This window comes from Microcaecilia unicolor, chromosome 2 (assembly GCF_901765095.1).
Source record: "Microcaecilia unicolor chromosome 2, aMicUni1.1, whole genome shotgun sequence".
NCBI lineage: Eukaryota > Metazoa > Chordata > Amphibia > Gymnophiona > Siphonopidae > Microcaecilia > Microcaecilia unicolor.
The window spans coordinates 57,316,192-57,342,684 of record NC_044032.1 but is presented as its reverse complement, the minus strand read 5'-3'; the positions used below and the strand labels follow the sequence as shown (position 1 = coordinate 57,342,684).

The following is a 26,493-nucleotide window of genomic DNA, read 5'->3' as shown; positions in this document are numbered from 1 at the left end:
TGGTATTCAGAATATCCACACTGAATATGCATGAGAGAGATTTCCATACATAGGAGGTATTGCATTCAAATCTATCTCATGCATATTTTAGATTGTAAGCTCCTTCGAGCAGGGACTGTCCTTCTTTGTTAAACTGTACAGCGCTGCATAACCCTAGTAGCGCTCTAGAAATGTTAAGTAGTAGTAGTAGTATTTACTGTGAGTATCTTGAAAACATGGCTGAGTGAATGTGTCTCAAAAATTGGGTTGAGAATCACTGCTTTATAGCAATGTAAACATGCATGAAGGATACTGCTCTGCCATGATAAATTGCAATAGGGTAGATTTCATTTAACCATGAACTTATATAAATAGTTTAACAAGTTACCTGTGGAGTGGTATCATTTTGGTCTCATGGTTTTCTAAGTCTGTTTAACAAACATTTCTCTGTGGATGCAGATGATAGAAAATGCGTGTTAAGTCTATTCTTGATATAAATCTTATTTGTTAAATTTCCCCTTTATTTCTAAACATGCCCCCCTTTATCTTGCTCATTTGTGATTTAAAGAAGACATTTAAATTTAAGATGGTCACAATGGTTTTCTATGGATGATATAATCCTAAGTTTATTTCTTGTCTGTTTTTCTGAAACAAGATTCTCTTGTAAGGTTAAAATATGGAAATTATAAACAAAGAATTAAAAAAAATAAAATAAAATCTACATTTGCCCCTTTTATTAGATTCTCTCTGAGTATGATACCATGTTATATTAATAATCAAAATTGTGATATGTTATCTGTTATCTATTTAATTTCTTATTATTTTGGGAAGACTGGTAGAGTGAGTCAAAGGGTTGACAGCATTTTAGATAACTCTAAGTCCATGTATTATATGTTATTTAAAATTTTTATACCACTTGTCTGTTGCACCCTCAATTATCTCAGCAATCCTAGTATTGAAATAGTGAGTGTACAGCAATGTATACATTACTACATTAGGGGCCCTTTTACTAAGCCACGTAAGCGTCTGCGCGTGCCCAACATTCACCAAAATGGAGTTACCGCCCGACTACCTTTTGGATCTTGCGGTAATTTCATTTGTGGCATGCGTCCGATACATGCATCTGAAAAATATTTTTTATTTTCAGGCACGCACAACGGAGGTGTGCCAAGTGGCATTTACATAAGTACATAAGTAAGTACATAAGTAATGCCATACTGGGAAAAGACCAAGGGTCCATCGAGCCCAGCATCCTGTCCACGACAGCGGCCAATCCAGGCCATGGGCACCTGGCAAGCTTCCCAAACGTACAAACATTCTATACATGTTATTCCTGGAATTGTGGATTTTTCCCAAGTCCATTTAGTAGCGGTTTATGGACTTGTCCTTTAGGAAACCGTCCAACCCCTTTTTAAACTCTGCTAAGCTAACCGCCTTCACCACTTTCTCCGGCAACGAATTCCAGAGTTTAATTATACGTTGGGTGAAGAAAAATTTTCTCCGATTTGTTTTAAATTTACTACACTGTAGTTTCATCGCATGCCCCCTAGTCCTAGTATTTTTGGAAAGCGTGAACAGACGCTTCACATCCACCTGTTCCACTCCACTCATTATTTTATATACCTCTATCATGTCTCCCCTCAGCCGTCCCTTCATTACCACCAGGATTCTTTACCGCTAGGTTAGCGGTAAGGTCTCAGACCCAAAATGGACGTGCGGCAATTTTGATTTTTCTGCATGTCCATTTTTGCCAAACAAATAGAGGTCTTTTTATAGCCACGCTAAAAAATGGATTGGCGTGCGCCCAAAACCTGTGCCTACACTACCACAAGTCATTTTTTAGCGCGCCTCCGTAAAAGGACCCCCTAGAATGGCAAAGCTTATGAGTAACTGTTTTTGTTGATGAAGTTGTTGTTGCTGTTGTTTTGCTTAGTCAAAGGATTACTGTGCAAGTTGCTGTTATTTTTTTAATAGTTTCCTAATTAAAAGTTTCTCTGACGCAGACTTGTGACATGCTTTAAAAAAAAAAATTGGAAGCAATTCCTAGCCTGGTATTAGTGTTTGATATTTTCTAAGAGCCCACTGTCAAACGTGTTGACTGATTCAGTTAAATGCATCAGTTTTAATCTTCATAGTGATTGTACTAGTATTGCTAAGCACTGAGCTAAATGACTTGACAGATACCTGGCTATTGTTTAATACCTTTAAGCAACAACAAAGCGATTATGTTCCAAGCTACATTACTTCATGTGGTCTGCTTCTTATCCTGTCTGTCCAGGATTAATGATTACTGTGCCTACATCAAAGATGACAAGGCCCAAGGAATTAGTAAGGGAACAATACTGTTTTATGCTTTTGTTTTTTCTTAAAAAAAATATATAGGGCTTTTACCAAATGTAAGATAACACATATTAATGCATATTAACAAGAATTAATGCACATTAAGTAATGCAGGCCCCATTGTTCTATGCATTTAAGGGAGCCCGTGGCTTATAGCGGAGGGCATATAGGAGGAGATTCTATATATGGTGCTTAAAAAATCGGTGCTGAAATCAGTGCCAACTAACCATATTCTATAATCGGCACCTAGATTATGCTTAGTTGAAATTTCTGCGCCGATATCTGCGCACATCTATTTACGCCAATGAAAGCCTGGTATAAATCTCAGCATGTAGATTTAGGTGCACTGGGCCATATTCTATAACTAGGTTCCTTAAATTTTGGAACACCCATGAAATGCTCATTTCCCCGCCTATAACCACATCCCTTTTTGCCTCCGCGCTTTAGAAGTTCGGCATTAAGTTACACACAGTGTTATAGAATCTGAGCCGATTTTGGCGCCTAAATCTAAGCACACTCTATAGAATCTAGGGGATAATGTCAGCCAAGCAGAGATGTGTAGTATCTTAGGTTGTTTAGGATTGGCTAGAAATGTGAGGATGGATAAGGTTAAAAAATTGTAGGTAATTGGATGGAGTGTGGAAGTAGCGTGGGAGGAGTTTATGGAGGTGCTTTGTTTTACATCTGTTTTTGGTAGGCAGAAGGCATTCTGTGGAGGGGGTACCTGGGAAGGAAAATATGTGGAGGGATTAGTTTTGTCCCACCCATCCCGCCCTGGGTATGGTTTGGTTTAAGGTTTTAGGGTATTGTGGGTGGTAGTGTGGGTTGATCGCAGCTCAGTTTGCAGAATTTTGGGGTGATTAAAACAAATGCATTGGGGTTTATAAAAGTTTCCAATTTCTGAATGTAACAATTGTGTTTGTTTGTGGCACCACCGCAAATAGTTGGGGGTCCTGCAACACTGCAGACCTCTTGGGGGGGATTGGGAATGATATTGTAATTTTAGGATGGCGCTAGTTCTGCACTGACTAGCTTCATGTGGGATGTTTATATTGTATTTGTGAGTTATTTACTGATGTTATATTTTGAGGTATAACTGTTTTCATGTTGAGTCATTTGGGATGAATAAAGCTGTGGCCCATTTATTTGCCACAATTAGAATTCTTGTTATGGTATATTTTTATATATATTTGTGAGTATGTGTAGAACACAGCAGTAATGCAAGTGCTGACATTATGTGAATTAATGCATTACCAAGTTAAGGCAGCCTATAGTTAGGAATTAACTTGATAAAATCAAGAACAAAATCTTAAACAACATGACCAAGGTAAAGTGAAATCACAAATTCTATGTCTCTGGGCCTTTAGAGTTGTAGGTCCAATCCTATGGAATTCCAACCCCACCCCTCCCCCTTGATATAAGAAAAGATCAGTCTTTTTTCTAAACCTAAAGAAAGTTTTAAAAACATGAGTTTACCAGAAGGTTTTTAATTAATGCTCTGTTAAGAGGTAATGCTTAAATAGACTGATCGGGTAGCTGGGATTTTAAGAAAAAATGTATTTGGATATTTCTTGGGTTATTTATTTAATGTGACTCATTTCAGGCTCATTGATGAAGTGAGAAGTCAAATTTTATGAAGAAACATAGAATATGGTGGTATATAAGCAGGGGTGTGCTGGTAAATTTTTAACAACAGGCTCTTTCTCCGGACGTAGCCAGCTCTGCAGTTGGAAGGGCCAGAGGTGGCCGGGGGGGGGGGGGGGGGAGCAACACTTGCCTCTCTCCTCCCTCCCTTCGTGGGGGCATACTAGGCATACCTTTGCTGGCAGCCAATAAATGGACTGCCACCACCCCCAACGTCTTGCTCTGAGCAGCATGCTGGAACTTCTCTCATATGCTCGAGAAGTCCCAGTCTGCTGCTCATAGCTGGAAACAAGGAGTGGGGAGCAGCATCAGTCTATTTACTTGACTGGCAAGGCTCAGCATCCCCACCAGCAAAGTAAAAGAGAATTCAGCAGGGGGCCCAAGCCCACATTTTGGAAGCCAGTTGTTAAAGTAGCCATGGAGGGCCCTACTTTAACAACCGGCTCCCAAAATTCTTAAAAACTTAACAACCGGCTCTTGCGAGCCTGTGAGAGCCTGCTCCAGCACACCACTGTATATAAGAGTTAAACAGGCCCATTTACTCTGTCCACGTTTAAGCCCAGGTGATCTCTGTCTGCCTCTTCACTCTTTTGCAACTGAATGTGCTCTTTGCTTATTCCACATTTTCTTGAATCCTCTCTTTATATTGTTATTCCCTAGGGCCCTGATGGCGAACCTATGACATGCGTGTCAGTACTGACACGCGTAGCCATTTTCGATGACACGCGGCCGCATGTGGCCGCATACAGAGAAGCAGCGGCGTTCCTTGCTGACACCCAGGCGGATCGCCGATGCGCCCCCCCCCAAGGTGCAGCGCGACCCCCCCCCCCCAGCGAAATCACCCCCCCCCCCCGGTGCATGTTTACCCGTGTGCGCTCCTATTGGCTCCCTCCGAGTCCTCCGCTCGTTCCCTCCCTGCTGCTCCCTCTGCCCCGGCTCCTGCACGGCCGTTTGACCTCACTTCCGGCCGGCGGAGCAGAGAGCAGCGGAATGCCGTGGGGGACACATCTCTGAGGGCCCTGTGATCGCCATTACCAGCAACTACATAACCACAGCAACCATCATCCAATCTACTGTTCTGGGGTGTCGTGGATTTCTAATTGACCATCATTACTGAGATAGGTGAGGGGGAGGCTGGGAGAGGCGAGGGCATGTGCTATGGGTGCCATTTCCCGCCATTAGAAATAGCAGCAGCCATCTTAATTTACATAAGGTGGTCAGTTAGGCTAGTTAACCCCTAATTGCCTGCAGGGCTAACAGGCTATCTATAATTCTATCTTCTGTCACTGCCCCCCCTGATGGAGAACCCAAAAAATAAAAAACCAAGGTTAAGTAAAGGAAGTGGTAGTAGCAGTAGCCGACCCTTTCAAGAGACATGGACCGAGATGTATGGCATTATAGAAAAAAATGGCAGATCATTTTGCGTTCTATGTACTGAAACGGTAGTAAGCAGAACGTGGAATATAAATAGACATTTTGAAACTAATCATTCCCAGCTCTTGAAAAAAAGTGAGGATGAAAGGAAGGAATACATTTCCAGGGAGCTACACTTTTATAAGAGCCAATCTAATTCCATCCTTACATTTGTAAAAGGTTCTACAAATTTAACATCTGCAAGTTTGAGCATTGCTCACTCCATAGCTCAGCATGGAAAAGCACTCAGTGAGGGAGGATTTATTAAAGAAACTCTCCTAAGATGTGCACCAGTTCTGTTTCACGATTTGCAGAATAAAGATGCAATTATTAAGAGAATATCTGAGTTACCAGGAGATTTGGAGTGCCTGGATCCGATTACCAGACACTTTTAGCACCCTGAAAAATATAGCAATGTTTACTCACAATTTTTCCCTCTACGTACTTTTGTGAAACCTTATTCTCAGCGTTAAATAATATCAAAACCAACAAAAGAAACAGATTGAAAGATGAAGTTAGTAGCACTTGCTTGGGCTTGAAGTGTACAAAATACCAACCTTCAATTGAAGATTTAGCCAATGAAATTCAGCAACAAAAAAGTCACTAATAGGCAGATTAGTTAAAGAATTCCCCCTCCCCCTCACTTATCTTAGTTCACGGCACCCCACACAAGTTAAATAATATCAAGACCAACAAAAGAAACCGACTGACAGATGAACAAAGAAGTCACTAAGCAGGTAAGTTAAATAATTAGGTTTTGGTTTATTAAATACAGTTACATAAGTACATAAGTAGTGCCATACTGGGAAAGACCAAAGGTCCATCTAGCCCAGCATCCTGTCACCGACAGTGGCCAATCCAGGTCAAGGGCACCTGGCACGCTCCCTAAACGTAAAAACATTCCAGACAAGTTATACCTAAAAATGCGGAATTTTTCTAAGTCCATTTAATAGCGGTCTATGGACTTGTCCTTTAGGAATCTATCTAACCCCTTTTTAAACTCCGTCAAGCTAACCGCCCGTACCACGTTCTCCGGCAACGAATTCCAGAGTCTAATTACACGTTGGGTGAAGAAAAATTTTCTCCGATTCGTTTTAAATTTACCACACTGTAGCTTCAACTCATGCCCTCTAGTCCTAGTATTTTTGGATAGCGTGAACAGTCGCTTCACATCCACCCGATCCATTACAATTATACATTTCTGTTATTTAAACTATAAATATCGCAAAATTATGGTTTTTTTTCTCGAAGTGACACACCACCCAAGTTATGCTCGGTTTTTTGGCGAATTTTGACACACCAAGCTCAAAAGGTTGCCCATCACTGCCCTAGGGGGTCCTTTTACTAAGCTGCGCTGAAAAACGGCCTGCACTAGTGTAAGCGTATGTTTTGGGCACACGCAGATCCATTTTTCAGCGTACCTATAAAAAATGCCTTTTTTAAAATTTTGGCCGAAAATGGACGTGCGGCAAAATGAAAATTGGCGCGCATCCATTTTGGGTCTGAGACCTTACCGCCACCCACTGACTTAACGGTAAGGTCTCACTCGTTAACCGGGTGATAATGGTCAATGCCTTTTACCGCTTGGTTAGCGCCACATGCCAGAAAATAAAAATTAACTAAATAGGTGGTGGTGGTAACGGGCTCCCAGGGTAATCGACATGCACGAATGGGGAAATTAGCATGTGGCGATTAAAAACAAAAGCCGACTGTGGCCATTTTTCAGCTACGCTAGAAAGTGGCCAAAGCGCTTGGGAAAACCATGCGCTAATCACAGTGCCAGACGCTTTCTGGCGCACCTTAGTGAAAGGACTTGCTAGTCTTGTTGTCCACTCCTTTCATATTTTTGTATATCAAGAAACATCAAATTGTTTAATTCATATGTTTTTTTATTGCACAAGAAAGGACTGGTTTCAATTAAACAACGATATAATGGTAGGAACTTCCAATTTTCATTAAATAATTTCTCAACACATACAAAAGGGAGCAATCCCCTGTTTTCATTGTCTTTGATGTCAATACTAAATAACAGGATAGGTTTCTCCTAGTATTCAGCTACTAATAAGACTTAGGCAGTTTATAGGACTGAGACAAGAATGCACTGCCTATGTTCGGGGTAGTAAAATTCATTGTATGAATGCAGCAAATAAGAATGTTTTAGGCACATTTTATGATTATGTTCATGACACTTAGGGGTCCTTTTACTAAGGTGCGCTGAAAAATGGACTGTGGTAGTGTAGGCGCGGATTTTGAGCGCATGCAGAATCATTTTTCAGCTCACCTGTAAAAAAGGCCTTTTTTAAATTTTTGCCAAAAATGGACATGCGGTAAAATCTAAATTGCCGCGCGCCCATTTTGGGTCTGAGACCTTACCGCCTGCTATTGACCTAGTGGTAAAGTCTCACGCGCTAACTGGGCAGTAATGATCTGTGCGTGCCAAATGCCACTTGGTGCGTGTCCAATATGCGCGGCAGAAAATAAAAACTAGTTTTCATCCACGAATATCGGATGCATACCAAAAATGAAATTACGGCAAGAGCCACGCGGTAGCCATGTGGTAACTCCATTTTGGGTGCACGTAGAACCTTATGCGGCCTAGTAAAAGGGCCCCTAAGAGTTGAAAAAGAGTTCACGTCCCTGAGAGAGTAAACAAAATGAAGAGTGATCTACGAACGCTCAGAATGGTCACTGTAGTGCCGTACATTTGTGTTACAGAAAGGAGCAGTACCTGATAGGCCTAAAATGCTGGTGTGCCTCAAGCAGGAGAGCTAATTTTATGTTCCAAGGTTAGGAAAATAGTGTAACAAGACTATAGCCAGACTCTACCAGTAGACCTTCAGCAGGAGGAAGAGATTAAACATTGGTAATAAATTGTTGAGGATCCTGTATAGCAGTTTGTTAATATTTGATTTAATATTATGTATGTAAAGGGGCCAATTTTCAATAGCCTCTAGTTTTGGAAAGTGGGTACTTTTGTAGTCATGAGCCTTGTAGCTAGTTTCCAAATGGTATCAACACAGGTAGTTTCCTCTTGAAAACTGACTACAAGGTGGAAAAATAATGGAGTGATTTTGAACAGTGAGGTTACAAAATTTGAAGTAGCATTGTTTAACTGGAAGGATGACAAATCAAACATCTAATTGATTTCTCCAGGTAGGTAGAGATTTCCTGAGCCTTACTGGTAGCCGAATTTAGTTTTCTTCTGCTGGAAACAGCACATATTTTGGGTCAACTCAGGATATTCAGTTCTGTGTCAGGCAATGATTTACCTTTCTCTGTAATGTTTTGTCATCTTCACACCCCAAAGAAGGGAACCATCTATGTGATCAAAAAAAAAAAAAAAGCTCCCCCCTCATTCTATAACAGGTCGGTTAAAGTGAGGCATGAATTGTGCATATAGGGCCAATATTCAGACCGCGGGAGGTAGCCGGGATGCTTCTCACGGTCGGCACCGAGCCCGGATATTCAATGTCCTGTGACCAGCATTGAATATCTGGGTGTTTTTTGGCTGGTTTCAACTTAATCAGCCAAGTCAATAATCAATGCAGGCCAGTTAAACTGAAACTGGCCAAAGATAGACCTGATATTTCAGACCTAATTTGGTTGCCAAATTTAGCCGGCGATGCAATGAATATCGGCAGATAGCCGGTCATATCACGCGTTATAACCAGCTATCCACTAAGTGCTAACCAGCAATATTCAGCGGGAGATAGTTGGCTATCTCCCACTGAATATCACAGGATTAGCCCGTTCAATGCCATTTAACTGGCCAGGAGCCATTCCTGGCCAGTTAAATGGTTTTAAATTTGGCCGGATAAGTTATAGAATACTAGCACATATGCCTGTGACTGTTACAGTTACACACACAAGTGCTAGCAGTACGGTATCCTACAACATAGGTGAACTGCCTTAGCGTGTAAATGCAAGGGGTATTCACAGGGGGTGGAGCACGGGCAGGGCATAACAGCTGCCATTACATACTTAACTTACAGAATACTATAAGTTGCATGCATATTTATGCCTGCTATTGACATGGTATAAGTGGACATACCTAAATTTAGGTACATGTAATGGTGTTATAGAATAAGCTCACAGTCCATATAATTTGGGCATCTAACCTAAAGCGCCCAGTTACAGAACTGCCCTGTGCACACTGTTGCTTCTATTTAACAAACCATTAAATAAATACATAAATAAATGAAAAAAAATGCATGCAAGCAAACATACTACAATATATCCGAAGAGTTAGAATATTTGAAAATATGTATGCTTAATTTTATTTTAAAAAAATACGAGTATAATCTTAACATGTTTTAAATATATCATAGTTTTCGCAAATTGGATAGAAAATAGTCTAGTAAAATACAAAATGGTACAGTAGAGTAATGGCTAGTATAATAGCCATGTCAATGCCAGGGGTGCAGTTCATGACGCTGACAGATGATGATGCAACTATATGTTCTATATTGTCCGTAGGCAGAACGCCAGTGTTGCCATTAGGATCCTGTATTGTGACGGTGGCTTGGACCGTGGTAGCATTTTCTACTCCTCGGATGTAATCATCAAGAAAGATGAATGCCAGCTGTTACAAGCAAGACCATTAAAAGATTAGTACAAATTTCTAGCAACATCGAAGCTTACATTATTGACTGCCAACCCACATAGAAGCACAACCCAAAACGTACGTGCATTGTGCGAACAAAAGTGCAGACAAATCGCTCCATTGAGGGAGAGCCAATTTAAATGTGGTAACTGCTATTTATCTGCCTCAGAAATCCATGCACGCTTTATATCGTTGGATGTCCGAATTGCACAATTTCTGTAGGGGTTAGCAAGCAGAGTCAGGAATGAGCGAAAACAGGGGCCTGGAAAAAATGGCCATAGTTCAACCCTGGCACCAGAGTTATAGTGTCAGAGACAAAGTTTTGTGAACGCAAACATTTCTGAACATCAGCCTTTTGAGTTAATGGTGTCCTTATGGCCTTGCCCAGGGATAGGCAACTCTGTTCCTTGAGAGTCAAAGGTAGGTCAGGTTTTCAGGCTATCCACACTGAATATGCATGAAATAGATTTGCATACACCTGAGGTAGTGCAAGCAAATTTATCTTATGCATATTCACTATGGATATCCTGAAAATCTGACCTACCTGTGGCACTTGAGAACTGGAATTGCCTATCCCCGGCCTAGCTGATTGCATTAAACAGGAGTAAAAGATGTTACTTAAAGTGAACATGATCTTCTGCTTCTGGTCTCTACTGTATTCTCCTCCATATGCTCAACCTTTCACTACACGTCTTTGCTTTCTGGCTTCCCTCATAATTTGCACTTTTTCGGCTACATCTTCACTAAAACTGTGCTAACTATTTTATCATTGTTCTCACTATTATCATATTGTGTTTTTAATAATCTCTCTAAACTCTCAGTCAGATTACAGATCATACACACATTACTATCCATTACCTTTAAATGCATTCCTCCCCTCACTTTCACCTATATCCATCACCTCTATCCACGTTGGCTTATATTTTTCAACAGCATTTTGGAAAAGAGGGCACTATATATATATATATATATATCCATAGTGCCCTCTTGTGGCCATATAAATTACTACATTATGTTAAAATTCATAGGGCTCCTTTTATTAAGCTGCATTAAGCACTAGCAGGTGTTCACTGCAGTTTAAAATGCTTATCACAGGATGCACTGAGACCCGGATGCACAAAGGCAGCTGTAAAATATGACTGCCTTGTTAAAATTTAGCAAATCGCTAACAGTCAGCGATGCACAAAGGGGATTGCATGCAAATGAACTGCACGGATCCCCCTTTGTGCATCATCGTTGTTTGCAAGTTTGAGCTCCCACACTAAAAAAAAAAAAATGAAAAACATTTTTTTGCCAGCCTCTATGCCAACCTGAAATGTCATACCCAGCTCCATGACAGCAGTATGCAGGTCACTGGAGCAGTTTTAGTGGGGGCAGTGCACTTCAGGTAGGCGGACCCAGGCCCATCTCCTCCTACCTGTTACACGTGGTGGTAAATGGGAGCCCTCCAAAACCCACCCGAAACCCACTGTACCATGTAGGTGCCCCCTTTAACCCATAAGGTCTATGGTAGTGGTGTACAGTTGAGGGGAATGGGTTTTAGGGGGGATTTGGGGGGCTCAGCACCCAAGAGAAGGGAGCTATGTACCTGAGATCAATTTGTGAAGTCCACTGCAGTGCCCCTTAGGGTGCACGGTTGGTGTCCTAGCATGTGAGAGGGACCAGTGCACTACAAATGCTGGCTCCTCCCACAACCAAATGGCTTGGATTTGGCCGGTTTTGAGATGGCTGGCCTCAGTTTCCATTATCGACAAAAACCGAGGTCGGCCATCTCTAAGTCCGGCAAGGTTGACCTAAATGTTGAGATTTGGCCGGCCCCGACCATATTATCGAAACGAAAGATGGACACCCATCTTGTTCGATAATACGGTTGGCTCTGCCCCTTCCCGGGGCTGGCCCCGGAGATGGGCGCCCTTATAGATGGGTGCCCCCATTCGATTATGCCCCTCTAAGTGTATGGCATTAGTTTGTGCAACTGGTTAACAGAATTAATGTGGGAGCATTTAGCGCCTCCTAAATAGGAGGGCTGTAAGTGCTGTTACATTAACTGTTTTCAGGTATTGTGTATTAATGCGAATATTAGCATATGGCCTGAATTATGCCTTAAATAGTGATGTGTTAGAAATGGGCTTAGTGTGCAGGAATGTCCCATATTAAAACACAGAGCCCATTTCCTAACACATTTTTAGTAAAAGGGCCCTTAAAGATTAGGTAATGTTTAGATTATTTGAGATTGTGTAAACTCTTGGCTTTTTACTGAAGCATTCAGGGGCCTGAATTTATTTCATTTATGTTCTTGTTGGGATTTTATAGTTTTTATGATTATTTATATGTGTTTTGCTTATAAAGTTTGTTTTGTTTTTAAAATTATTTTCCATATGTATTGGAATGCACTTAGCGTGTTTCTTTGGGCAGATGCTTCATAAAACATAAAAAAATTATATATATATATATATATATATATATATATATATATATATATATATATATATATATATATATATATATATATATATATATCCCTTAAATCCAAGCCCAACTGGATTTCAGCCTGGCTTGAGTTGAACAGGAAAAGAACTGTACAAAAATCTGAGGTGTATTACCGCAAGGGAATTGAGTTGAATGTTGTGAATCACTTGAAAGAGCTGTAATGATTATCACACATTTCCCATGTCCTTGGACCCTCAAAAGAATTACGTCTATAACTAGGAGGACTCACCGTGTTATTGGTGCTGTAGGCTATGTTTAGAGTCAGAGGTCCAGCACCTGTGTTTTTGATGTAGTGTTGTGTTCCAGCAGGAAAGAAAAACACATCTCCAGTGCCAATGTCAAACTCTTCAACTGTGCAACCTATAATTCCCATCTGAGCGAGAGAAAAGAAACAGGGATCACTGAAAGGAAAAGTGCACAACAGAACTACATCATTAAAAAAAACACCTCCAAACCCAAAGATATTGGAGAGAATGAACATATTAAAAAGATGGAGCAGCTTTAATGCCAGTGTTTTTCCCTCTCAAAACATGACATTTTTTTAAGTTATAGCCATGACTGTTGACTAAGCAACAAGTTGTGATTTAAAACATGGATTGGTGATGCCATCCATCACCCATGTAAGCCTGCCAGGATAATGTCAGGCTCATTTGTCATTTCTGTCTCTCCTTTCTAACTTTCTGCACATTTCATCTGCTTTGCCATCCAGAAAACCAACTGCATTTTATTTATTTATTATTACATTTGTACCCCACTCATGGCAGGCTCAATGCGGCAGGCAATGGAGGGTTAAGTGACTTGCCCAGAGTCACAAGGAGCTGCCTGTGCCAGGAATTGAACTCAGTTCCTCAGGACCAAAGTCCACCACCCTAACCACTAGGCCACTCCTGGTTACAGGAGAGCCAAACAACCCTCTTTCCAATCTTGAAGAGCAGTTAGGCAGGGGCAATAGTTAATTTGTCCTTAGAGCCAGGCATTTTATATATACTGAGGTTAACTCAGTGGCAGAAAGAGAGGACTGAAGTTAGAAAAAGTTAACATATGGCCTATCCCAGAGACCCAGAAGCAGCAATTTTTGTTGCTTCACCCTTGTGTTCTTAAATGGGTGCATTATTTTATCTTAAATTTCCTTGTAAATGTATTGTAAATCTTCAAGTAGAGAAATATAGTTTCTTTTTTTTTTTTGGGGGGGGGGGAGCCTTCTCATTTGACTACCTTTTGGGTTACCAGGAGGACATCTTGGTCCCTTTTAATGGAATGACCACCTGGAGGTGATAGATAAGCTACTTTATTAAAGACCATAGATGTTTGCTGTTTTCCTTTTTGTAGCTATTTTTCTTTTAAACACCTACAAATGGTTATTGAAACCTCAGTTTTATGAACTTGTGCCAATTAATAGTTTCTAAACTTTATTCTGTTAGGTCACAATTGGGGTGATGTTTTCCCTTCCTGTTTACAAGGCCGTGCGATTATGCCAACACAGCCCATTCACTTTGAACGGGCTGTGTCGGCATTGCCGTGCAGCAGTTGCAGTGTGGCTTAGTAAACAGGGAGGTTTGTTTGGCTTTCTATATAAAGTAAGGGGAACGGGGCTTAATATACTGCCTTTCTGTGGTTTACATATTATATACAGGTACTTATTTTGTACCTGGGGCAATGGAGGGTTAAGTGAAGCTACAGTGGGAAGCAAATCCAGTTCCTCAGAATCAAATTCTGCTGCACTAACCACTAGGCTACTCCTCTACTCCCAGGTGTTAATTGAAATATCATAAATTTAAAAAAATAATAAAAATATATTGCCTACCCCTTATTTATTTATTAATTTATTGAGATTTATTAACCGCCTTTTGAAGAGATTCACCCAAAGCAGTGCACATACAGGTATAGTTTAACATAAAACTTACAATTTTGTTAGCAGCATAACAATAGTAAAATAACCAAGTATAAACACAAATACAATAAATAAGGTAAACTTGAAAACAGTAAATTGAAACCTAATAATAGAACTACGATGAAACAGTATCAAAAATAAGCACATTTAACAGCACTGGCGTTCAAAAACCATAGATGTAATACAATGTTAGCATAATACTAATGATACGCCTAATAAACATGCATTAGAACATTCAACTAACATAGATATGATGCTAATGATTTTCTACAATAAAGGTTACCATATAGCTGAGGGACCAATGTGCAGATATATGATGGGAACAAGATGTGTGGTACAGAGTCAGTTGGGATAATTAGATAGCTAAACTCAAGGCAAGTTATTTGTATAGAATCAGGGTGGAGTGCAATCAGGGCACTCATGTATGCACAAAAATGATAAAATACTATACTTTGGGGTTTTTTTTTGGTTTTTTTGTTTGTTTTTTTATTTTTTGCAATCTAGGCATGAGTATTTACACCAGCTATATGGCAGGTTGTGGTTAAAATATTAGTGCATATTTGCCCAGCTCCAAATAGGCAACTTTTTGGCACCCAAAAATAGGTGCCCCTTTATAGAAACATCCTTTTCATGGCCTCTTCACTAAGCTGGTTTACTGTAGTTTTTAAACACATGCTAATTGGCATGTTAAACACCTAACAAGGAAATCATTAGTAGGGGTGTAGTATGGGTAAGGAATGAGCGAGAGCTGTGCATGCAGTTCTTACTACACATTAACCCCCTAATTTTATAGAGGGTGCTTTGAGATGCATGCGTAAATTCGGGCACATGCCCAAATTGTGTGTGCATCTTAATTGAATAATTAGCACCAATAATTGGCTTTTTAACAAGCTATTATTGGCACTAATTGGGATCATTTAAGATGCATGCGTGTAAATTTGGGCGCCTGATCTGCTCCTCAATTTTATCCATGTCCTGAAAAAGGGGACCCGGAAATAGGAGAGTCATGAGCGGTTTGGGGTGGATCATGGGTGTTGTTTTTTAGTTACACATGCAATTATAGAATAAAGGGGGGCTCTGCACCTAAATTTAGGTGTAGAGATTTGCACCACATTTTCATTGGTGCAAATGAACGCACCTAAATTTAAGCCTGACCCCCGGGACTTAAGTGCTATTCTATAACCCATACCTAACTTTAGGCATGGCTTATAGAACAACACTGAGCGGGGGGGGGGGGGGGGGGGGGTCAGCAACATTTATAGAATCTAGCCCTAAATGCTGTTCAAAAGTATATCTGACTGCATTCCATGTTATTTGCCATGCCATTGACACATGAAAGTGATCACTGCTCTGCAATAAGGGGCCTTTTTACTAAGCTGCGGTAGGCATAGCATGCGGGTAGAGCATGCCAAATCAACACTACTGCTGGGCTAGCACGGGCACCCAGTGGTAGGCGCACACTCTTTCCCACGGTAGAAAATATTTTTTCTATTTCCTACTGCAGAGGACATTCCCGGCAGTGATGGGCAGCACAGCCACATTGGCACATGCTGCATGATTACCACGTGAGTAGCATGTGAGCCCTTACCGCTAGGTCAATGGGTGGCAGTAAAGGCTCAGGCAGTAAATATGAGTGGAGGAGTTGCCCAGTGGTTAGAGTATCAGTCTTGACATCAAGAGGTGGCTGCTTCAAATCCCACTGCTGCTCCTTGTGATCTTGGGCAAGTCACTTAACCTTCCATTGTCTCAGGTTCAAACTTAACTTGTGAGCCCAATACTCAGTGTACCTGAATGTAACTCACCTTAAGCTACTAGTGAAAAGGTGTGTGCAAAATCCAAATAAATAAATAGCCACACACTACTTCTAATTTTAGTGCAAGGCTATTTACTGCCCCAATAAAAAGCCTGTTTCCCAGCTGCGGTAAAAAATGGCCCAGCATGCGCCAATTTCACGCGTCCAAACTAACGCAGGACATTTTTTACCACAGCTTAGTAAAAGGGCCCCTAAGTGAATATTTGCCTCCCCTAAAGTGCTGGGAAGCCCCGATAGTTAATGCAGAGGTTTTTGTCATCTAAAGTGCTTTAACTTTGGTTGTTAATATGCATTAGGTGCAATACTTATAGACCCCTTAGCTCAGGGGTAGGCAACTCTGGTCCTCGAGAGCCGCAGGCAGGTCAGGTTTTCAAGATATCCACAATGAATATGCAGGAGATAGATTTGCATACCATGGAGGCAGTGCTTGCAAATCTATCTCCTGTATTTTCATTGTGGATATCCTGAAAACCTGACCTGCCTGCGGCTCTCGAGGACTGGAGTTGCCTACCCCTGCCTTAGCTGATTAAATTGAAGGAGGAATTTATTATCTGATTAGATTTAACCAGATAATTCCTGAAATTACCTGGTTAAAATTTATGACATTTCATCCTGTCCATTCTTTACTTAAAAACTTACCCTTCCATAGCCACTGGTGACATATCCCATCTCATTCGCATTGATGGTAAAACTGGGTACCAGAAGTGCACCTGGGTTTAATACAAGTGATTCCAGAGTTAGGGGACCTCCAAACTAGAAAGAAACACAAACATTCTTAGAAAGGTAACTCTTAGAAAGCTAGTTTCATACAAAAGATATTTTTGCAATTTAGACTAAGGCAGTTAACCCAGCCAAAGGGACACACCCGACCAATCCGGTTTCCAAAATATCCATAATGAATATTAATGAGATGGATTGCATATAATGAGAGGTACTGCATATAAACTCTTTGTAGATATATTGCATGCATTTTATTTACAGATATCCTAAAAAACAGACTGAGTATGTTCTAAGCACTGGGTTCAGAACAGAATTAAAAAAAAAATGTTATCTGCGTTTATAATAATGTATAATATTACCAGAAGCATCAAATGTGTAATGAAAAGTGCACAAAGAATCATGAATGAAGAAATAATAAATTACACAGTGTCAAAATATATGCAGGTTTATATATTTTAATTTGTTTAGTTTGATTTAAAAAACACCCATCATCCACCCTCCTCTCACACAATATTTCACAAACAACTTACCCCCTATAATCCCAGCCAGCACACCTACACCTCCCAATGTATCATTCATCACCCAGAAACACCTGTTTAAATAACCAAGTCTTCGCATTATGATGAACAATAGATGATCTCCGCAGAGTTTTATCCCTTCCAGCAAGGCCTCTCACTGAGAAAAGCCTAAATAACCTGCTCCCTACCTTCCTTGAACTTTATCTAATTCCACTATACATCTTTTTTGAGATTCAGTGACCACAATTGCAAATAATACCCTAGGTGAGGTCACACCAATGAGTGATACAGAGACATCATAATATTCTTCGTCTTACTTTCCATCTCTTTCCTAATAATTTCTAGCATCATTTTTGCTTTTTTGGCCACCACTGCACACTAGGCAGAAGATTTAAGTGTATTGTCTGCAATGGCCCGTGGATCTTTTTCTCGACTACTGATTCCTAAAGTGGACCTTAGCCTCAGGTAACTATGATTTGAATTATTCTTCCCAATGTGCATCACTTTACATTTGTCCTCATTAAATTTCATCCGCCATTTGGATGCCTATTCTTCCAATTTCCTAAGGTCTTCCTGCAATTTTTCGTAGTTCGCATGTGTTTTAATAACTTTGAATAGTTTTGTATCATCTGCAAATTTAATCAGCTCACTCATTCTGATTTCCAGATCATTAATAAATATGTTAAATAGCACCAGGCCCAGTCCACATCCCTGTGGTCCCTCCACTATTCACCCTCCTCAATTGAGAAAAATGGCCATTTAACCCTACCCTCTGTTTTCTATCCGTGAACCAGTTCCTAATTCACAACAGAACATTGTCACCTACACCTTGGCCTTTTAATTTTCTCAGGAGTCTCTCCTGAAGGACTTTGCCAAAAGCTTTCTGAAAATCTAGATATACTAGACACATCCAAAGAACATTTGCATTTCTATAAGTATCTCTCTTTTCAGAAGCATTTTCACTGGAAAAGTCCATTGATCATTATTAAATTTTGGGGGTTTGCCAGGTTCTTGGGGCCTGGATTGGCCACTGTCAGAGACAGAGTGCTGGGCTTGATGGACCTTTGGTCTTTTCCCAGCTTGGCAGTGCTTATGTGCTTATGTACTGTTAGAAATTTATTTAAACTGTTGTTCTCTGCAATCCCTTTCCTTTTGTTTCAGTTACTGTCTTGACTTTTCAGCTCCCTTTGGTTGATATGTTTTAATTATCTGTTGTATTACAATTTTTTATATTCAGATTTTGCACATCGTCATGAAGTTGTTTTGCAAATGACGATATTATCAAATACTAATAAATACAAAATTTGAAAAATAGAGAGCTGCAACATGAGAATCATGTTTCTATGTACTAATACAAAAGCTAAAGGTGGAGAACTTCATTCTACCTTAGGGGGTCTTTTATTAAAGCTTAGCTCAAGTTATCTGCAGCAGGGCCCATAGTAATAAAATGGGCCCTGCTGCAGATAACTCGAGCTAAGCTTTAGTAAAAGACCCCCTTAGATTCCAAAATCCATTTTATTCAAGATGCTGTGCTATCTTTTCCTTCAGAGATACCTCCATTTTTTTTTCTCACCTACAAAGTCAGATTCACTAGTCAGCAACTTTGAACCTCTTCCCTATTACTCTCTACTACTTCTTTAATAAAAAGGGACAGCTTATACCGTTCTCTTCTCCAGTGGAACAATTCCTGTCTCTGATGGTGTACTGACAGCTCTGATGAGTACAAAAATGTAGTGTCCTTTCATAAGAACTGCCACACTAATTCAGATCAAAGATCCAATCACAGAAAAGCAGTGTATTAAGAACCTAATCAACATAAACAAGCCCAGTATCCTGTTCCACCATGCTGCTACTCCTCCACCAGACTGCACCTCCTCTGCATTCTCAACCTCAAGATTGCTTATCAGCCCTCTCAAGCCACTATTTCTCCATCATGACTATTGCATCTCCGTCCACATGGAAACCAGAGCTCCTCCATTTTATCTTCTAGGCTATTGGCCTCTCTTACTATCACTCCCCCCAACTAATCCCCTCCCCCATCCCGTTTAACACCTTTACCTCCCTCATCCTTCATTCCCACACTGCTTTTCTTGCAGAGGCACCACAAGCTACAGTTGCCAAAATGTGCCACATCTCTGGAGAACGCATTGTTTAACTTTATTTTTGCACTCAGAGGAGTATACACTTCTCTCACACAATACAGTGATGCATAAACCTATTCCCAATGTAGGAGATGCTTTTATGAGTCAACTGAATATAAAATCTCACCCAGTTTAATTACCATAACCACCACTTTGATCATTTACTATAAGAGCAAGGGTGTACCCTTATCTGACTAAGCACGTTTCTAAAACAAGGAGAAACTGTCATGCACAGCTCTGAATGTACATCTTTTCCTCAAATGGATTTTACTTTTTATTTAGAAAACGTAGAAAGAAATAATTAAGCTTCAGGAAAATACAACTTCACTCTCACTCAGGGTGACTGGGAACTGACTCAACTATGGAACCAGTTACAAATATTATTCAAGTGAATCAGACCTTTTACCGGCTTCACAGCTTTGTCGTTAAGAAATTGTTTTGCAGAAGGTGGCAACTTACTCAGAAGAATCGTAAGTGCAAAAAATGTAGTTGTACAAGCAATAAAAATATTACTGTGTAAGCACCTACTAGAGTTCTACAGTGTGTGTTTTCTGTATGTAATGAAAAAATATGTTGAACTTTGACTCTAGAAAGAACCTTGCATGCTGAAGGAGAGATGTTTATATTCATTTTCTAGGTGTTCTTTCTTTAAAAATGTATAACTTTCAAACGTTGCTGAATCAAGAAAATACTCCATGAAACTAACATCCAGCAGACTGAAAAATGTAGATTTTTTTTCATGGAGTGGACGAGCAAGTTATCTTGAATCTATTGCCAAGGATCGCAGTAAAAGTGACCTAACATAGGGGCCTTTTTACTACTCAGCGGTAGGGCTACCACTAGGTTTCCACATGGTAAATCGGCACTACCGCCGGGCTCGCTCAGAAGCCCGGTGGTAGTTCCGGCTTCTGGCGCTAGAAATTTTTTTTTTTAATTTCCTAGTGGCAGGGGCATGCCCAGTTACCACTAGGTTATGGCCAGAGCCCTCACTGCCTCCTAAATAGGTTACGGAAAGGGCTCCCACAGTAAATGGTTACGTGGCAATTTTTTCATTATTGCCCCTTTAAGGAAAAACACCTTTTACCAAGTGGCAGTAAAAGGGGCCCTGCATTGGCATCGGCACACAGATTTGCCACGCGCTGATGCCACCACAAGGCCCCTTTTACCACTGCTTGGTAAAAGGAGCCCATAGTGGAGTTTAAGGAGGTTACTAAAGCTTAGCTCAAGTTATCTGCAGGAGGGCCATAGGAATAAAAGAAGTTTGGATAAGTTCCTGGAGGAAGCTCCACAAAATTTTTTATACCTAGGTCAACTTGGGAAATCCATTGCTTATCCCAGGAAATGAGCTAAAAGAAACGTTTCTACTCTTTGAGATCTGCTTAGTATTTGTGACCTTCCTGACCAATGCTGGAGATAGAATACTGGGCTTGATGGACCTTGGTCATATTCAGCACGGTTTTTCTTAACTTCTAGTAATTATGTACCCCAGAAAGTGACAAAACAATATACTATTGATGCTTTACTTTGAAAAGGACAATTTTATTTAGGCTTTTAATACTTCTTATGTGTTTTTGTTCAGTTTTAATTATCATTGTCATTCATTGAATATCTGTGTTCATTGTTACCCGCTGAAAACATGGTGGATTGGGTAGGCTGAAAACATGGTGGATTGGGTAGGATATAAATGTATAAGTACATAAGTAATGCCATACTGGGAAAAGACCAAAGGTCCATCAAGTCCAGCATCCTGTCCACGACAGCAGCCAATCCAGGTCAAGGGCACCTGGCAGGCTACCCGAACTTACAAACATTTTATACATGTTATTCCCGAAATTGTGGATTTTTCCCAAGTCCATTTAGTAGCGGTCTATGGACTTGTCCTTTAGGAAACCATCCAACCCCTTTTTAAACTTTACCAAGCTAAACGCTTTCACTACGTTCTCCAGCAACAAATTCCAGAGTTTAATTATGCGTTGGGTGTATGAATAACCTTTAAAATTCATCTATAAAAATTAATTTCCAAACTTAGAGGCTCTTTTACTATACATGAATTATTGCATGCAATTAGCACACACACCTTCACTATATGCAAATCTCTGTCATACATATTCATTAGGGATATCTTCAAAAGTTGGGCATGAATAGCACTGCCCTAAGTCATAAGCTCACTATGAAAATGTCCCTGGAATCATTCCTTTTTCAACCAGTTAAATTTGACCACCTTATGACTGTCAAGGATTCCGTTAAATCCTGTGAAGATTCACCCCAGACATCTTATATTTGGAAGATAGCACATGCCCCCAAATTGAAACATACCTCTAACACATCTACTTAGACACTAACCACCTCACATGATCTCTCCAACCAAATTGAAAGACTTTATAATTGAAAGGTTTTAGCTTGAATGGAATAAGATAAGAGGTTTGTAGTATATATGAGATTTGATAGTACTTCGTAGCTTGCAAGTATAATTCAGGAAATGTCATGAAATATCTTTCTTTACCGAGCTTAGCAAATTTCCGAAATGCACTCACCGTAGGGACCCACTGTGCTGACCCTCCTGCATACATAATCGTCCTTGCACCTAGAAAAATTAAAATGTTGTCCTTAGACAGATACAATGACATCCTCTGTATCTCATTTTTGATTTTGAAGAAATACTTCATAGTTGAAAAACAGATTTCAAATACAAGTGACTTAAGATGTAGTTTACTAACTGACCGTGTTGGTGGTAAGTACACTTTGGGGCATGTTACTAAAGGGTATCAAGTCCTAATGTGCAGTTAGAGCACACAAACAGGAGCGCACTATATATCTTTCAAAAATGTTTTTCATAGGGGGTGGGGTTAAAAAATAAATATGTATTCTTTATATGTATGTCCAAGCAGATTGACATCAGTATTTACATAAACTACCTGGGACATCTAGGTGTTAGAAAAGCTCTTGTATTGAGCGGTGCTTTACTGGAGCAATTAGTGGAGTTTGCCCCCCTTAATCCCCCAGTGGTTTATGTTCCCCTGCCCCTCCTCCACATAACAAAACTGGGAAGGGATACCAGGCTCTGTGGCAGTTTTAGAAAAAAAAATGGCTGACATAAACATGTATTTTCTGGCACATACAGGTGAATGTTGAGATTTCAGAATATAGGCTTCTATATGCTTGCACATACCCATTTATCAGGCTGCGTTGACTCCATTGATATTTTAGCCATTTATGGTTATAAAATGGATGCTCCCGTCACATGTAACCGGTGCATGAACATTCATTCTTCAATCTGTTTTAGAACACACTCTACATTGGCAAACACTAGCAGAACTTAAGCATCCTGAACTGGATGTCTCAGTCCCAATTTGAATGTGCTTTCTAAAATCCAACTCCGTGTCTTTATAAAATAGCCTCTTAACTTGGCACTCTGGGCCCGATATTCAGCTGCCAGCAGGCGGCTCTTTGACTGCCCGGCACCATTTCTGGTGACCAGCATTGAATACCTGGTATTTTTTGGACGGTAAAAACTTACCCGTTAAGCTGACATTCAGTGGCTGACCAGTTAAGTTATAGCGGCCAAAGATAGGCTTACTATTTATATGGTCCATTTTAACTGCTAATCTTATCTAGTCTGGTGCTGAATATCTGCGCCTAACCAGACAAATCATGCGATATAGCCAGTTTAGCGGTATGCACTAACTGCTTATATTAAGCAGAAGATAACCAGTTATCTCCTGCTGAATATTTGTGGTTAGCCACAAAAATTGCCCCATGTAAGCCGCATTGAGCCTGCCATGAGTGGGAAAGCGTGGCGTACAAATGTAACAAAAAACAAACAAACCAGTATTTATCTTGTTGGGCAGACTGGATGGACCATTCAGGTCTTTATCTGCCGTCATTTACTATGTTACAGTCAGCGGCTATTTCTGACCGGTTAAATAGCACTGAATATCAGGGGGTCTGTTATAAAACTAACCACCAAATGACTTTCTGATGGTAATTGCATTTGGTCACTACAAACCTGAGCAAAATGTGAACAATGGCAAAGACAAATGAGAGTAAATCGATTTTAATACCTCTTAGACAGCTCCTTGTTTTCTCATGTTCCTGGTAGCACATAGATGCCATTATATGAAACACTGTTTACCTGTAAGACTGAAAAAGTAATTCTCCGCAGAATGTAGAGCAGGTATCCCCCCGGCGATTTCAGGTGCGAGAATTATGATTTCAGCTGTATTTGCTGAACTCGGGGTGGTAAGCCAATTCTAAAAACACAAAATTAGAAAGGTGAGCTCATAAGACAATACTAAGAAATAAAATACTGAAGTATCTCACTTGAAGCACGTGAATGCAAATGCTTTTCAAATTAATTTTAGATTAAAATATATGCACGTCATATTGAACTCTCTGTAGCAGCACCTGTTACCCAAATAACTGGAGCTAACAAGGGTTCTCTCCCAATTTTCAGCAGTTCCAATGAAAATCATTGCAGACCACCCTGGCACTATCTGGACAGCACCAGAGTACTCCATGAACTGAGCTGGGATAGAGTTCACCAGTGTTCAGTTAACGGTGATGTTTAATACACTAACATCAATGCTTTAGGAAGGTCTCACCAAGTACAGGGTGGAGGAAAGCAGCAATCAGACCCTATATCCTCAAGAACTTACAAGAAACTGAGCAGCTGCCTAGAAGAAGCAGGAATTATTTAAAGTTCTCTAAAGAAAGAAATCCCTTTACATATTAGGAACATCCCCTTAAGTCAGGGAATTATATATCTCCCTACCTGTAAGAGCCAGGAAGCTGCTTGCTCCGCAGAGAAAATAAATACCTCTCCAGTTCCTGGAGGGAGAGGGGTAACCGTGGGCTATATAATCCTTATACACCATAAGAGTTCAAAGGCAGACCAGCCAGGCACTCAGGGAAAGGTAATGGTAAGGGCAGGGACCAGTAAGTGATAGGGATTCCTATGATGCCTTTCCCAGCATACAGGAAAAGGGAGGGGCTCCAGTTACATGTGGATTAGGGCCAGACAGGAGCAGACTGACCATTTGGGCAACCGGGCAGTGCCCGAGTGCCCAGAGGCTCTGCCAGGATGCTCGGTGCACACTAGAGCCCTTCCCATTCCTACCTTGAAAGGCGTTCCGCTGGTGATCTAGTGGCCTCTGCGGACAGAACATGTTCTTTCCTGCCTAGCCCACTATGCTGCCGCTATCCCCCCACCCCCTGCCCAGCACCACCGTATTTTAAAAATGGCATCTGAGACTCCCTGTGGAAGTCTCGCGAGACTGTCAAGACCACAAGACTACCACGGGAAGTCTCGCCGCCATTTTGAAAACACAGCATCACCGGCAGGCAGGGGAATAGCAGCAGCGCAGCAGGCAGAAAAGAACATGCCCCCCACAGAGGCCACCAGACCAACATGACCCTTCAGGTAGGACTGGAGCAGCAGGAGCAGCAGCTGCAGCAGCAGGAGGGTGCAGGGCAGCAGCCACATGGGGGGCCCAGACCACCCCCAGCCCACTCCCGGGGCCACAGCCCAGAAAAAAACCCCAGGGAGAGGCAGATAGGAGAGCAGTCACAGCCCATAGAAATAGAAGCTCTCCCCAACCAGAGCCAACAAACACAACAGCCTCATTGTCTGAAACTACATCAGAAAGATATGGGCTTTGATTTATAAAGAACAGAATCTCAGGAAGTTATACAAAGTTGTTTTGGTCATGAAAGAGGGGTGGCAGCCACTGAGAAGATCTTTATTTTTGTTTTGCTTAAAGTTTGGATTTGAACTGGAACTTTAAGGAAAAACCCAAGGACCATTGAGGCCCAGATTGGCCAAGGACTACAGCTAAGCTTCATGAGATAGTATATATACAAACCTTTTTTCACTGTATGAATATCTATCTTATGCATATTCATTAGTGATATCCTTAAAACCTGATCTGAATAGTATTAGTTTCTAACCTCTCTTGGAGGCACTATTTTTCTACAGCGTCTAATAATTAGTCCATACTTCCCTCATAAGCACTTTCTTTTTGGTCTGTATTTGATACACAAAGCTGGTATACTGAAAAGGTCAACAAATCGCAAATATGAATTGACAATGACATGCATATACCAGAACTGGACATAACCAAACCCCAGATACCTGCTTGCCTTAACAATGATTACGAACGAACGTTAGAACTGCTATACTATATCTTTGATTTTGATAATGTACTCCCTATAATCTGCTTTCTCTTATGAACATGTATGCACTACCAACTTGTATTTCCTCATGCCGGAAATGGTGATCGCCATGACAGAACAATGTAAGCCACATTGAGCCTGCAAATAGGTGGGAAAATGTGTGGTACAAATGTAATAAATAAATATAGGCGGTCTTTTTTTTCCTGTTTATCCTCTAAATATGTAATGCAATAGATGTGATTAGGAATTCTATTGTTTTAATTAATATTTGTGTTATGGTGTACTCTGCCTAGAACATTTGATAGATGGGATATACATTTGTACATAAATAAGTAGATACAATAGGAGGAATCAGGCCCAACCACTTCAAAAGCAACAACAAATGTTTGCTTTTTTTTTTGCCCACTAGGTGTCACCATCAGGATAATATTGGACTCATCATTTGCTCACTGTGGCTGCTGATTCAGCAACAGTCCCAAAATTTACAAGACTAAACTAGAGATCATACCAGGTATTCCACCATGCAGAATAGATAATGTTCAACTGGACTATCCAGTTGATACCATAATCCCTTGCTCTAAAGAGGGAGAGTAACAATATGAGGGACTAATTTACTGTTACATCATGTTACTACCATTGAATCATTTCATTATAAGTGCTCAGTTTTACGTACTACTGAATATTTAGCTCAGCAAATATTCTTTGTTGAAAAAGTCCTATGCTTTAACTAAGTAGAGAAGTAGCCTAATGGTTAGTGCAGTGACCTGACA

The 26,493-nt window shown here is 40.5% G+C and overlaps 1 protein-coding gene across 1 annotated transcript in view; it reads right to left on the bottom strand.

Moving 5' to 3' along the window:
- Nucleotides 1-9,150: 9,150 nt before the first annotated feature.
- Nucleotides 9,151-26,493, bottom strand: part of LOC115462892 — a 31,341-nt gene continuing 13,998 nt past the window's right edge. Inside the window, exons 6-10 of the mRNA XM_030192963.1 lie at nucleotides 23,685-23,802; nucleotides 22,087-22,136; nucleotides 16,813-16,926; nucleotides 12,699-12,842; nucleotides 9,151-9,958 (exon numbers count right to left, since the gene is read on the bottom strand). Coding sequence (XP_030048823.1) covers nucleotides 9,731-9,958; nucleotides 12,699-12,842; nucleotides 16,813-16,926; nucleotides 22,087-22,136; nucleotides 23,685-23,802 — 654 coding nt within the window. The 3' untranslated portion in view covers nucleotides 9,151-9,730. The remainder of the gene's footprint in view (nucleotides 9,959-12,698; nucleotides 12,843-16,812; nucleotides 16,927-22,086; nucleotides 22,137-23,684; nucleotides 23,803-26,493) is intronic.